At 43.8% G+C, this 15,620-nt stretch overlaps 1 protein-coding gene across 2 annotated transcripts in view; it reads right to left on the bottom strand.

The window, feature by feature from the left end:
- The window catches only part of aldh1l2 (aldehyde dehydrogenase 1 family, member L2), a 45,142-nt gene continuing 29,522 nt past the window's right edge, over positions 1 to 15,620 (bottom strand). For both annotated transcript variants that reach the window (XM_086146677.1, XM_086146676.1), the window contains 4 exons: positions 7,230 to 7,395; positions 3,867 to 3,972; positions 3,514 to 3,713; positions 1 to 712 (listed from right to left, as the gene is read on the bottom strand). In XM_086146677.1, the coding sequence (XP_086002803.1) occupies positions 657 to 712; positions 3,514 to 3,713; positions 3,867 to 3,972; positions 7,230 to 7,395 (528 nt within the window). In that variant the 3' untranslated portion in view covers positions 1 to 656. The remainder of the gene's footprint in view (positions 713 to 3,513; positions 3,714 to 3,866; positions 3,973 to 7,229; positions 7,396 to 15,620) is intronic.

The following is a 15,620-nucleotide window of genomic DNA, read 5'->3' on the forward strand; positions in this document are numbered from 1 at the left end:
TTAAATTGATGAAGATAAGTTTAATGGTGATTTAGTAACTCATATTCTGCTGCAGCACACAAGTCAGAAATACCGGCCAAAAGAAAAAATACAATTTGGTAGGAAAAGAATGGTAATAGGGAAATTGTTTGTGAATTTAAAAGTAATTACTATAAATAACTATATAAATTTAGAGGAATCATCCCATGTGGCAGATAATGATAAGACGATTCATCATAGTGTCTTCAAAAAGGGTTCTATATGAACAAACTGGGACAATAAAATGCCATTAAGATACATTATGTTCAAAAATTGCCCAGAATGAATATCAAGCCAAACACATGTGCACGCACGCACGCACACACATGTGCACGCACGCACGCACACACACACACACACACACACACACACACACTCACTCACACACTCACACACACTCACACACTCACACACTCACACACACACACACACACACACACACACACACACACACTCACACACTCACACACTCACACACTCACACACACTCACACACTCACACACACACACACACACACACACACACACGCACACGCACACGCACACACACGCAGGCATTGCTGAATAAAGTTGCATCTCTGAGACAGCAGACAGTGTGTCCCCTCCTCAAATGCGTCCATTTGTTAGTAGTTCTAGCCTCAGTACTCCACAGTTATTGCTTTGGTCTTGAGGTATTCAAGGAGTGCATCCTCTCCTGCGAATGAGAGGCAAGTGTTATAAGAGTAATATTTGAGACACGTAAACAAGTAACATGCACATGTATTATATTCTAAATTGAAATACATGTTAAAACATACTTTTACTTTTATGCCCACTCAATAAGTCTTTTGTATTTCACAAACTCTGTATCCTATATTTTTAAGTGCACATAGAAGTAAAAATGAGTGACAGGTTATTATTGCATGGCCATGTGGATTACTGCAAGATTGTGAATAAAAATCTACAGAAATGCTTTTGTTTGATGCGGTCTTTCTTTTTGGTTGGAATAGCTTTAAAATACACATTTAATTTGGCGCAAGGATTTCCAGGAATTATCTCAGTAATGACACTATAGGCTGGAGGAGTGGTACACCAGATTAAAAGATAGTTATTGGAATGGGAAGTGACACATTAGTTGGAATACAAAAACAGGATTGAGGATTTCCCCTTTTAAAGGCACTTTTTTTTAAAAATTCCCTCCCTTTTAAACCATATTTATGTTTTTCGGCAGGGATAACAAAATGCAGCCTCAAGCAGGCAGAGGCCAGTGTCTTTCTGGGCCAGTCCGAAGCATGGATAATTGCAAAAGTGTCATGAAGGGCATCTGTCGTAAAACTTTTGCTAAAACCAAATATGCAAATCGTACCTAAGAATCTCATACTGGATCGGTCTCGGCCAAGGTTAGCAATGACCGCCATTGGTACCAATAACCTACAGGGTAGGTCAAACAATTTTTGACCATTCTTTCAGAAGAGTCTTTGTGAGATCACACTGATGTTGGACGAGAAGGCCTCCTTCTCAGTCCTTGCTCTAATTCATCCCAGAGGTGTTCTATTGGGTTGAGGTCAGGACTCTTTGCAGGCCAGTCAAGTTCAGCCATACCAGACTCTGTCATCCATGTCTTTATAGAACTTACTTTGTGCACTTCTTGCACAGTCATGTTGGAAAAGGGGCCTGCTCTAAACTGTTCCCACAAAGTTTGGAGCATGGAATTGTCTAAAATGTCTTAGTATGCTGAAACTTCAGAGTTCCTTTCACTGGAATTAAGAGGCCGCGCCTATCTCCTGAAAAACAACCCCAGAAATACTGTTCTAGCAACCGCAAAACCTCATACATCAGATTGCCAGATCGAGAGGCACGATTCGCCACTCCAGAGAACATGTCTCCTGTGCTCTGAAGCCCAGTGGTGGCGTGCTTTATCCCACTGCATCCAATGCTTTGGATTGCACTTGGTGATGTGTGGCTTGAATGCAGCTGCTTGGCCATGTAACCCATGCTCTGAAGCTCTCTGTGCACTCCTCTTGAGCTAATCTGAAGGCCACATGAAGTTTGGAGGTCTGTAGCAATTGACTCTCCATCACTTTACGTGGCCCACCACTTGGTAGAAGAGTTGCTGTTGTTCCTAAACACTTCCATGTCCTTATAATACAGCTGACAGTTGACGGTGGAATATTTCGGAGCAAGCAAATTTCATGACTGGATTTGTTGCACAGATGGCATCCTATCGCAGTTCGACACTGGAATTCACTGGGCTCCTGAGAGCAACTCACTCTTTCACAAATGTTTGTAAAAACAGTCTGCATGCCAAGGTGCTTGATTTTATACACCTGTGGCCATGGAAGTGATTGGAACACCTGATACCAATAATTTGGATGGGTGAGGGAATACCTTTGGCCATATAGTGTACTGTGTGTCCTGGAGATCGGTTGGAAAGGTAACAATGGTAGAAGCTTGGGTGCAGGTTTTAAGTTAAACTATCATGGTATCGATAGGAAAAGAAATGGAGTAGACGTTATCTTGGAGGAGGAGTTTGTTAAGAATGTTTTGGAGGGGAAAAGAGAGAAGCTGAAAATTGAAGGTGTGATGCTTAATGTTGTTAGTGGCTATGTCCCACAGGTGAGATGTGAGTTAGAGGAGAAGGAGAAACTCTGGAGTGATTTAGATGAAGTGATGGAGAATATCTCAAGAGGTGAGAGGATGGAAATTAGTGCAGACTTCAATGGACATCTTGGTGAAGGCAAAATAGTTAATGAAGAAGTGAAGAAGCCATGGGCAGATATGGTATCGGGGATAGGATTACAGAGGCGCAGATGATGGCAGACTTTGCAAAAAGGATGGAAATGCTGTAGAGAATACTATAATTTTTTTCCAGAGGAAATTCATTCTCTGCAATTCACCCATCATGGATGAGCCATGAGCAGTAGGGTGCTGTCGACCAGCGCACACTGGCAGGAGCCAGGAATCAAACCGGGAATGCTTGGTTCCAAAGACAATTGGTCTACCTCCTGCACCACACCGCCCCAAATGAGCCATAACTGTTCTAAAAAAATGTATTTCAGATTGAGGTAATTCAAATTATAAATTTAGTTAGATCAACTAATTTCATTTAATTAGTTTGACCTTTCTCACAAGTGCATTGTACAGCACCAAACTTAAAATAAAAAATAAGCTGCACTGGCAAACTCAAACACCAGAGGTCCTGGAAAAGCACAGAAGATAAATAAATGGATAAAGAGATTATTAAAACATGCTGTCTCGAACGGAAATATATATTGTTTAATTAATAGCAAACAATTAGCACCTCTAAAGAATCTAGAAGACAAGATTAGGTATTGCCAAAAAAGAAAAACAATCTAAAATAAACATCTCATTTATCCCATCCTGGGATAAATGGTTTGGTCTGATAAAATCTGTACCACAACATGATCTGGAGTCTATAGGACTGTAATAAATCATGAATTCACGGTACACACAAAAAAGTAAAACACAAAATTATGAATGTCTTTCAATACTCACCTAGGTCTTTACCAAAGCCAGACTGCTTAAAGCCCCCGAAAGGGGAAGCCACATCAGTCTTGTTGTAGGTATTGACGAATACTGTTCCAGCTTCCAGGCGTTCACTCACATACATGGCCTTGTTGATGTCACGAGTGAATACACCAGAGGCCAAGCCATATTCTGTATCATTGGCTCTTTGCAGCACACCATCTACATCACTGTCAGAACAAAAAGAGAGGATACTCACTCACTCACTCACTCACTCACTCACTCACTCACTCACTCACTCACTCACTCACTCACTCACTCACTCACTCACTCACTCACTCACTCACTCACTCACTCACTCACTCACTCACTCACTCACTCACCCGTCTTTGAACTTGGATACAACCATAACAGGGCCAAAGGACTCCTCTTTAGCAATAAACATGTGATCCTCAACATCAGTAAACACAGTAGGTTCCATGAAGAAACCTGAAAAAAATGAAAGAATTTGTGAATGCCAAACAAACATGTTAATGTTTCTAATAAATCAAAAAAAGTTTTAAGTGAATAATCTTTTTCTATTTTGGAATTAAAATAAACAATCTCTTTATTATTAGATAAAGACTGGAAATGGGCAACAGCAGGGCTCCATCCCCATATAGCTCAATGCTACTGAGACATCTTGGTGAGACAAAGTTACCTCATACAAAGTGATAGGCCACATTTGTATAAGGGGGAAGCAGTACAGTCTATCTATTTGTGGACTTGTATGTGGTCTGCCTCAGCGGCTCCACTTGCTAGGTGTCTTTAAATTTGACAGTATATCACCTTCCAAGGGTTTTCATGGACTCTCTTGCACAGTTACAGTTATATCACAGATATTGCCTCACCATTTATGTTGAAATTTTCATCCGAGAGCCAGCCCTTCACGATGGAAATGTGACAGAACTTGCTAGATTTAACTTCACTACTGGCCGATGCAATGATTTTCTGAAGCTTGTTCAGAAGGCTTTAGGTGCATACTTTTGTGGTTTTATGATTGTCATGTCGTCTATAAACGCTCTTATTGCCGGCAGTCTGGGGCAACTGTTCAGGCATTGACCTCCAACCATCCACAATGATGCTTGGATAATGAGCTCGATCGCCATGGTGAAGGCAAGTGGAGAAATGGTGAATTCCACTATTATTCCTTTTTCCAAAAGCTGCAATCCAGTGCTGTTGTCCTGCATTGTCTTCAAAGTAAGACTTGACCAACCTTGTGATGTGCTCAGGGACCCTGAAGAAATTGAATGGCTTCCATATCACATTATGGGGAACTGATCAAAATTTATCCGTTTGTAAGGTTGAGAAATACAACATGGAGGTTTTTTCCCAGTCACTGACTTCCTGCTGTTCTCTGGGAACCAGAGGGAAAGGGCCATGATGTTGGTTTTTCTGTCTCCCAGACGAACAATAAAAATCCATTTCACTGTTACCCCAGCATAGCACTCATGGCTCAAGCTGCTCGTTTGACTCTGGTGTACTGGTGTCTGTACTGTACACACTAGCTCAACCACTTCAACCACATCTCTTAACATAGAGCTTCTCTAAAACACACAGGCATGTACACAACCACACAGTAAAAGCAACTGCATGCTGTCCCTCAAGATTTCTGTAAAATCATTCTTTTTTTCAATACCTAATAGTCATCCTCCACCAGATGATGCTTCCCCTCAAACAAACAACTTGTAAACTCACATCCCAATTAGTCTTGATTTTGATGTCTGGTTCTCCATTTTTCTGTTGAGTAAGGGAACACTACTTTTCACTATTCTCTCCATGTTCTAGGAATTCGGAGTGGAAAAATGATGCACTAGAGACACTCTGTGTAAAAAAAAAAGCCTTAAATTGATTAAAAGGACAAGATTAAGGATAACTAAATGAAATGCAGCCTCAGGGCGACACTGGCCGGTCTCTTCCCGAGCCAGCCTTGGGGACACACAGGAAGTTGTGTTAGGATGGGCATCCGGTGTAAAAGTTGACTGAGAGCAGAAGTCAGCATTTGTGAACAGCAGTATGGCTTCATGCCTAGAAAGAGTATTACAGATGCAGTATTTGCTTGGAGAATACTAATAGAGAAGCACAGAGAAGGCCAGAGGGAGCAGCATTGTGCTTTTGTAGACCTAGAAAAAGCATATGACAGGGTCCCAAGAGAGGAGCTCTGGTATTGTATGAGGAAGTCTGGAGTGGTAGAGAAGTATGTTAGACTGGTGCGGGACATGTATGCTAGCTGTGAGAAAGTGGTACGGTGTGCTGTAGGGGTAACAAAGAAGTACATGGTGGAGGTGGGACTCCATCAGGGATTAGCTCTGAGCCCCTTCTTGTTTACAGTGGTGATGGCCAGGCTGACAGATGAGGTTAGACAGGAATCTCCATGGGACATGATGTTTGCAGATGATATTGTGATCTGTAGTTAGACTTGAAAACAGGTAGAGGGAAATCTAGAGAGGTGGAGGTATGCACTGGAAAGGAGAGGAATGAAAGTTAGTCGCAGCAAGACAGAAGATCTGTGTGTAAATGAGAGGAACTCGGGTGGAACGGTGAGGCTTAAGGGGATGGAGATTGAGAAGTTGGAGGATTTCAGGTGCTTTGGGTCAACAGTCCAGAGCAACGGAGAGTGTGGAAAAGAGTCTAAGAGACGGGTCAAAGCAGGTTGGAATGGGTGGAGAAAAGTGTCAGGGGTGCTATGCGATAGAAGACTATCAGCCAGAATGAAAGGAAAGGTGTACAAGACAGTGGTGAGACCAGCGATAATGTATGGACTAAAAACAGTTCCAATGACAAAAAGACAGGAGGCAGAACTAGAGGTAGCAGAGATGAAATGCTGAGGTTCTCTTTAGGAGTGACCAGGATGGACAGGATCAGGAATGAGTCTATCAGAGGGATGGCTCATGTTAAATGTTTTGGAGAGAAGGTCAGAGAAGCCAGACTGGTTCAGTCATGTACAGAGAAGGGACTAAATAAATCAGTAGACGGATGCTGGAATTGGAGCTGCCAGGCAGGAGGCTTCAAGGAAGACCAAGGAGAAGATTTATGGACATAGTGAAAGAGGATATGAAGGTAGTTGGTGTGTGAGAGGGGGAGACAGAGAATAGGGTTGGATGGAGAAGGTTGATTTGCTGTGGCGACCCCTGAAGGGAAAAGCCAAAAGGAGGAGAAGGAGAAGGAGAAGACGAAGAAGAAGAAGAAAAGAAGAAGACGGACAAGCGTTGAGCAGATGTGAGCGCCCAAGCTATGGGGCCTGTATGTTTGGACACAGCCCGGTGGACAAAAGGGACGCCAAGAGGGATAGGTTCAGCAGCTCAAACACCAGCTGTATATATGTCCCATCATTAAGAGTTACATTTGGAAATAGCAAGGCAGAGGTTGTGAACTTAAAGCACGCCTAATACTGTAGGAGGCAAGGTTTATAACTTACTGAAATCATCTAAACTGTAGTAGGAGTGACTAGGAGGATAAATGTAGGGTAGTAATATGGACTGAATTTTAATTATTGCAGATTCTAAAAGAGATCGATGTTCTAGAGAAGCAGGTCTGTATAGGATCAGTCTTTAGTTTGCCAAATCAAACAACCAATTAAAACGTTTCATTCAACCTGAGCATAGAAACTGACACATTATATATGCTTGAAACAATCTTAAAAAGGCCTTTCGCAAAATAGACACTTATTTATTTGAAGTACTGTACTCTTCCTGTGTCTGGCATACCTGGCCGGTCCACCTGCTTGCCTCCATACACCAATGTGGCTCCTTCCTTTACCCCAATCTCACAGTACTCTAGCAGTTTGTCCAGATGGGCTTTGTGATTCTGAGGGCCGTGATCTGTGGAGCGATCCAAGGGGTCTCCAATTTTCATCTTCTTGATCTCCGCAACCTTAAAAGACAAGGGTGAGGAAAAATAAATCATATGAGAACTAGTAGTGTTAAATGGGTAACTGGAGACAAAATTAAAATCAATTTAAGACTGACTTGACAAGAGCTGAAATAAGAATTAAGGAATAATCAAAACTCAGATCCTAAAAAGTTTTGATGTATCTTCTTATGATGGATAACAAATGTTTCCAAAGGGGCAAAATGAGAAACTTACTGACATACCAGGCTAAAAATCAATAAGATGCAATCCTTTCAACTCAACTGAACTTAAAATTTATATCTTGCTAAAAATTCAGCAAACACCTTTTTTTTGCAGTTACCTTATCGTTGAGCTTATCTTCAGGCTGATCTACCTTGAAGCCAACTTAGATATTATGAGGCTACATATTGAACACATGCAAGAATCTACTAGTGTGCTCTATACAGAAATAAACAGTTTTCCAAGTAAAGGAAATACAGATTTAAGCCCAGGTCTGTTTCTTCTTTTGTCTCTTATACTGTCTATCTTAGGTACTTAAAATCCCCCATGTTCATTATCTCTACTCCCTGTAGCTTCACTGTTCTACTTGGGTCCCTTGCAATCATACACACATATTCTGTTTTGCTGTGGTGAACCATTCTTCTCCCCCCCATGGCAGACTTCCACCTCTCTAGTTATCTCTACCTGTTCTGCACACTCAAAACAGACAACAATGTGATCTGCAAACAACATATTCCATGGTGATTCCTGTCTATAACAATGATAACAATAATAATAATAATAATAATAATAATAATAATTGTTAATTATTTATTAATCCCTAGTGGGGAGATTAATTCTCTGCAATTAACCAATCATGGATGAACCATGAGCAGTTGGCATACTATCCACCAGCAGAGATGTTAGAGTTTCAGTGTCTTGCTCAACAACACTGCGACACACTAGGATAAGCCAGAAACCAAACCATGAATGTTTGGTTCCAAAGATGATTGCTTTACCTCCTGTGCCACACCGCCCCCGACCTTAACCTCATCTGCTAGCCTCTATCACAAAAAGTAAACAAGAAGGAGCTAAAGCTGATCCGTGGTGTAGTCCCACACCCTGCTTGAACCTCTGTCACACTTACGGTTCCCCTATCACTGTCTCACAGGTCTCATACATGTCCTGCACCACTCTTGCATACTTCCCTGCCACTCCAGCATTTCTCATACAGGGTCCCAATTCCTCTCTCTGCACCATGTCACACATTTTATCTAGATCTGCAAAGGCACAATGCAGCTGACCTTGACTCTGTTAACATTTCACATTGCACTTTTTCTTTCAACTTGCTCATCCTTTTAATACTACTAATAGAAGTGGTGACTGTGGTGGACCACAAAATAGCAAATGTTTTATAGTAAAGGTGAAGTTAGGAAGGCATTGAAGAGGAAGAAGAGTAGAGAGGCAGTTGTTTCTGATGATATACCCGTAGATGGTGGAACAAGAGAGATGTGCTGAGCTGTTGCAGGTAAAGGAGAATAAAATTGACGAGCCAGAGTGAATTTATGGGAAAGAGCAGTGGCAGCAAGACTTAGGGCAAAGATGAGTATTTGTGAGTTGCAGTGTGGTTTAATGGCATAAAGCTCACAAATATAGTTGACACATTAGTTGTTGACACATTATGAGTGGTATATAGCCTGTGTGCAAATATAGTATGGGTAGGGAAGCGTCCAGATTTATGTGTAATGCAGACCAATCACATTCAGAGTTTCTCATGGTTAAATGTAGATCATTTTATCTGCCGAGGGAGTTTACTTCCACAATGATAACAGCTGTTTATATACCACCAGATGCCGATGCCAAGCTTGCTATGGCCGAACTTCACACGGCCATCAGCAAACAACAAACTGAACAACTGGAGGCTGCATTTATTGTAGCAGGCAATTTCAGCAACTCAAACCTAAGGACAGTACTTCCTAAATTCCACCAACATGTCTCCTGCCACACCAGAGGGGAACACCCTTGACCATGTCTACACCAAAATCCCTGGAGCCTACAAGGTATCCTCAATCTGGGTCAGTTTGATCACCTCTCTATGTATCTCACCCCCACTCACCATTCATCAACCATGCGAAACCAAATGTGAAGACCATTAAGGTATGGGCAGCATTGCAGCTTCGGGGCGGTACTGGCCGGTGTCTCCTCGAGCCAGCCTCGGGGGGGTGGGGGGTGGGGGGACATGGAACAGTGTCTCCCTGAGCCGGTGTCAAGCCCGGATAAATGCAGAGGGTTGTGTCAAGAAGGGCATCCGGTGTAAAACTTTTGCCAAAACCAAACATGCAAAACCATAATAAACAGATCATACCAGATCGGTCGAGAACCAGGGTTAACAATGACCGCCATTGGTACCAATGGCCTACAGGGTACCAGTGGAAATTGGGCTACTGTAGGTCAAAGAAGGAGAGGAGGAAGGCGTGTTCGGAAGCAGAGAGAGAAGAGGAAAGAGCCTGGGACTGAGAGTAGGGACTTTGAAAATTCGGTACTATAACAGGAAAAGGTAGAGAGTTGGTTGACATAATGTAGAGAAGGAATGTGGATATACTGTGTGTTAAGGAGACCAGGTGGAAAGGTAGTAAGGTTAGAAGAAAAGGCTGAGAAGTCTGGGAAGAAAAGCAATGGAGTAGGAGTTATCTTGAAGGAGGAATTTGTTAGGAACGTTCTGGAGGTGAAAAGAATGTCAGATAGACTTATGAGTCTGAAACTGGAAATTGAAGGTGTGATGCTCAATGTTGTTAGTGGTTATGCCCCGTAGGTGGGATGTGAATTGAAGAGAAGGAGAAGTTCTGGAATGAGTTAGATGAAGTGATGCAGAATATCCCCAGAAATGAGAGAGTGGTAATTGGTGCAGACTTCAATGGACATGTTGCTGTAGGCAATAGCGGGGATGAAGAAGTGATATGAAAATTTTGTATACAGGATAGGAATGCAGAGGGACAGATGGTGGTAGATTTTGCAAAAAGGATGGAAATGGCTGTAGTGAACACCTTTTTCCAGAAAAAACAGGAACATAGGGTAACTTATAAGAGCGGAGGTAGGAGCACGCAGGTAGACTATATCTTGTATAGACGAGGTAACCTGAAAGAAATCAGTGACTGCAAAGTAGTTGTAGGTGAGAGTGTAGCCAGACTGCATAGGATGGTGGTTTGTAGGATGACTCTGGTGACAAGGAAGATGAAGAGGACAAAGGCAGAGCAGAGGACACAGTGGTGGAAGCTGAAAGGGGAGGAGGGTCTGGGTGGTCAGGGTGAGCTTCCAGATGACTGGACAACAACAGCTAGTGCTATCAGGGAGACAGATAGAGGAGTACTTGGTGTGTCATCTGGAAGGAAAGTAGATAAGGAGACTTGGTGGTGGAATAAGGAAGTGTAGGGGTGTATACAGAGAAAGCGGTTAGCAAAGAAGAAGTGGGATACTGAGAGGACTGAAGAGAACAGACAGGAGTACAGGGAGATACAACGTACGGTTAAGATGGAGGTAGCAAAGGCAAAACAAAGGCAAAACAAAGGGCGTATGATGACTTGTATGCTCGGTTGGATAGTAAGGAGGGTGAGAAAGATCTATACAGGTTGGCGAAACAGAGAGATAATGATGGAAAGGATGTACACCAGGTCCGGGTGATTAAGGATAGAGAGGTGGGACTCCATCAGGGATCAGCTCTGAGCCCTTTCTTGTTTGCAGTGGTGATGGACAGGCGAACAGATGAAGTTAGATAGTAATCCCCATGGACCATGATGTTTGCAGATAACATTGTGATCTGTAGTGAGAGCAGAAAACAGGTAGAGGAAAATCTAGAGAGGTGGAGGTATGCTCTGCAAAGGAGAGGAATGAAAGTTTGTCCCAGCAAGACAGAATATATGTGTGTGAATGAGAGGAACTCAGGTGGAACGTTGAGGCTACAGGGAGTGGAGATAAAGAAGTTGGAGGATTTCAGGTACTTGGGGTCAACAGTCCAGAGCAACAGAGTGTGGAAAAGAGCTGAAGGGATGGGTTCAAGCTGTTTTGAATGGGTGGAGAAAAGTGTCCATCCAAGGGTTATTATGTGATAGAAGACTATCGGCCAGAATGAATTGGTGAGATGGAGAAAGTTGATGCGTTGTGACAACCCCTGAAGAGAAAAGCCGAAAGAAGATGAAGAAGAAGAAGATTAAGGTATGGCCGGGAGGGGGGGGGCAGATTCTGTATTCCAGGAGAGTTTTACAGACACAGACTGAATTATGTTTGCCTCTCAGGCCACCTGTGGCTCTCACATAGACATTGACTCTTATAGCCAATTAGAAGTAGAAAATAGCAACACCACAATTGACAGCATCACAACAGAGAAAAAGATTACCACATACCCTAATCAGAAGCCATGGATGAACAGGGAAGTGCGGCTCCTGCTGAAGGCTCACAACAAGGCATACACATCACGTGATGCACTGGGCAACAGCACATCCAGGGCAGACCTGAAGAGGGGCATCAAGAAGGCCAAGCACGAACACAAGCTGAGGGTGGAGGAACACTTTGTCAACTCCGACCCCTGAAGCATGTGGGAGGGCATCCAGGCCATCACAGATTACAAGAGCAGCAACACCTCATCAACTACCATGAATGTATCCTTCCTCAACGAGCTGAAAGACTTTTATGCTTGTTTCAGTAAGGACAATAAGGAGAAGGCTATTAAGATCAAGCCCACTGGTGACCACCATCTACTCACTCTCTCACATGCAGACGTACAGAACGCACTGAGCCGTATCAATGTACGCAAGGCTGCTGGCCCTGATGGCATACCTGGACGTGTGCTCAGAGCTTGCACTGAGCAGCTTTCAGGAGTCTTCATAGGTATCTTCGACCTGTCTCTTCGTCAAAACCGCCTCTATAGTGCCAGTGTGAAAACATTCCTCTCCAAAGTGCCTGAATGACTACCTCCCAGTGGCACCAACTCCCATAGCAATGAAGAGCTTTGAGCAACTGTTCCTGGCACACCTCAAGAAATGTCTGCCCACCACACTTGACCCAAACCAATTTGCTTACTGGAGCAACAGGAGTACAGAGGATGCTGTATCCACAGCGCTGCATTGTATACTCTCACACCTGGATAACAAGAACACTTACTGTAGAATGCTGTTTGTTGACTTCAGCTCAGCATTCAACACAGTCATCCCCTCCAAGTTAATCACACAACTTGTAGATCTAGGGATCAATACCTCCCTCTGTAACTGGATCATGGAGTTTCTAACCAACAGACCCCAACATGTTAGGTCAAACTGCAACAAGTCTACCTCTATTACGCTCTGCACAGGCACCCCTCAGGATGTGTGAGGAGTCTCTTCATGTACTCCCTCTTGACCCAATACTGCAGACTTATGTTTGGATCCAACTCTATTATAAAGCTTGCAGACGACACAACAGTGACTAAACTCATTAGTGACAATGATGAGTCTGAATACAGGGTGGAGGTAAAACATCGAGCTGCATGGTGTGCTGACAACAACCTGCTCATCGTCATCAGTAAAACTAAAGAGATTATTGAGGACTTCAGGAAGGAGAAAGGAGGCACCCACCCATCCACAGTAACGGCATGGAGGTGGAACGAGTCTCCAGCTTCCAATTCCTGGGGACCCACATCTCTGAGAACCTGTCCTGGACAACTAACACCTCCAACCTGATTAAGAAGACCCATGAGCGTCTCTTCTTTCTGAGGACACTGAAAAAGAACCATCTGTCTGCTGACATCGTGGGTAACGTCTACCGTTGTGCAATAGAGAGCATTCTGACCAACTGTGTGACAGTTTGGTATGGGAAGTACTCTGTCGCTGATTGCTAGGCACTACAGAGGGTGGTGAAAATTGCCCCAATGCATTACAGGCACTCAGCTTCCTGTTATAGAAGATGTCTACAAGAAAGGAAGCCTGTGCCAGGCATGCAGCATTCTCAGAGACTCCTCTTATTCAACCAACAGTTCCTCCCCTCCAAGAGGTGTTTAAGGAGCCTGCAGACCAAAACCAGCTGGCTCAGGAATAGCATCTTCCCCACAGTGGTCATCCAACTGAACCATGTCCATAGGGGAACTTCATCAACTCTCTTATCCTTACGAGCACCTGTTCACCAAGCTCCTCCCAGCACTGTAGCAGTCTGCAGTGCTCATAGCTGGATAACTTTTTATAACATATTCCCTTCAATAGCATCTGGCAGCTGCTCATCTGGTAATAATATTTATACTTGTACATTGTGTAAATTTTGGTATATTCTGTATAATTGTTCATATAACATCTCTATATTAACCGTTCTGTGGAGCTCTACATACTGGACAGTGTCATTGATCTACCTGGCCTCACACTGATAAGCGTGGATCAGGGGAGGAAGAGCTGCAGTGGAGGGCTTGCCACCTACATTAACAGTAAATGGTGTAACCCTGGTCATATCATCGTGAAGGTGTGCACCCCCAATGTGGAGCTTCATACTCCATCCTGGTGCTCATATACGTTCCTCCATATGTGGGTGCAGCCAGCACCGGTGATGTCATCCACTTGCCGATCCTTCAGGCCACTCATAGGGTCCTATCCCATCTGGAGGGTACAGGAAGCACTGTGAGAGTCACCTTCTTTGACTTCTCCAGTCCCTTCAACAGCATCCAATCCCCCCTCCTCAAGGACAAGCTGCTGAGTACGCAACTTCACCCTGACATTACTGCCTGGATCCTGAACTAAATCACAAGACGGCAGCAGTATGCCAGGGTGGATGGCTGTGTTTCCGAGGCCGTGGTGTAAAGCACAAGAGTGCCCCAGGGTACTCTCCTGTATCCACTCCTCTTCACCTGTAACTTCCAGTACAACTCCGGCTCTTGCCACCTCCAGACGTTCTTCAATAACTTTTCCATCATTGGATGCACCAACGATGATGATGAGGAGGAGGAATACAGGGGTCTGATCGCGAGTTTTGTTGAGGGGAACAACTAGAACCACCTCCTACGAGTTTTGTTGAGTGGAGCAATTAGAACCACCTCCGACGAGTTTTGCTGAGTGGAGCAACTAGAACCACCTCCTACTCAACATCTCCAAGAACAAGGAGGTGGTTGTGGACTTCCGTAAGAATAGGAGGAGACAGGTACCAATCACCACCCAGGGTGAGGAGGTGGAGATAGTGGACTCCTACAACTACCTTCGGGTCCACATTAACAATTAACTGGACTGGACACACAACACACATGCACTCTACAGGAAGGGTCAGAGCAAGTTGTTCTTCCTGAGGAGACTGAGGTCGTTTGGCGTCTGTAGTGGCCTCCTCAAGACCTACCAGTCTTTGGTAGCCAGTGAACTCTTCTTCGCTATAGTGTGCTGGTGAGGTGGTGCCAGGACAGGTGAGGTGGTGGAACTCAAACTGGATGATCTCCAATTAGTACAGTGGGGAGGGTGAAGGACAAACTGGGAGCTATCCTGGACAATCCTTCCCAGCCCCTGCATGACAAGATGTGGCTGATAGGCAGGTCTTTCAGCCAACGGTTCATCCCATCCCGATGCAGAATGGAACTCTTTAGACCAGGCCTGGCCAACCTGTGGCTCCCTAGCCACATGCAGCTGTTACGTTCATGTCTATTTTTGTGTTTGTGTAGTTTTTTTTTTGCTGTGCGCAGAGAACGCTGGAGCGGCACGCAATTGCACAAGTAAAAAACACACAAACACAAAATTCAACATGAACTGAAGAGCCGCAGGTGGCTCGGGAGCCACAGGTTGGCCAGGCCTGCTTTAGACGCTCCTTTGTGCTCACGGTCATCAGACTGTATAAAAGCAGTCTGAATGGCACACAACTCTGAGCGGCCGAAGGTGCATCTGTGCTACCACAACCTCACTATCTCAGCCCATTCAATACCTCACCCATTCACTCATGAGTCATGCCCTAACTCTGTTGTCTCTTTTATCCTGTTGGTCTCAGCCAACTCGCTTCCTGCCTACTTTTGTTTGTTTATTTTATTCTTATCATTGCTATTGTCAGTCCATTTATGTTGTTTAGTTTTGGTTGTGTATTGTAACTGTACTCTTCCCTCGCTGTCTTTCTTGATGTTGTTGCTGTTGTTCTCTGCTGTCTATTTGTGGATGTCTTTTGTTTTTTCAAATTTTCTCCTAATTGGCTCTCTATTTACATTCAGATTTATTTGACACTTATAATCTGTTAAGCTGCCGTGACAAAAGAATGTCCCCTAAGGGAATCAATAAAGTTTCTTATCTCAT

This window comes from Fistularia commersonii, chromosome 5, assembly GCF_037954325.1.
Source record: "Fistularia commersonii isolate RoL2024-O1a breed Wild chromosome 5, RoL_Fcom_v1.0, whole genome shotgun sequence".
NCBI classification, from domain to species: domain Eukaryota; kingdom Metazoa; phylum Chordata; class Actinopteri; order Syngnathiformes; family Fistulariidae; genus Fistularia; species Fistularia commersonii.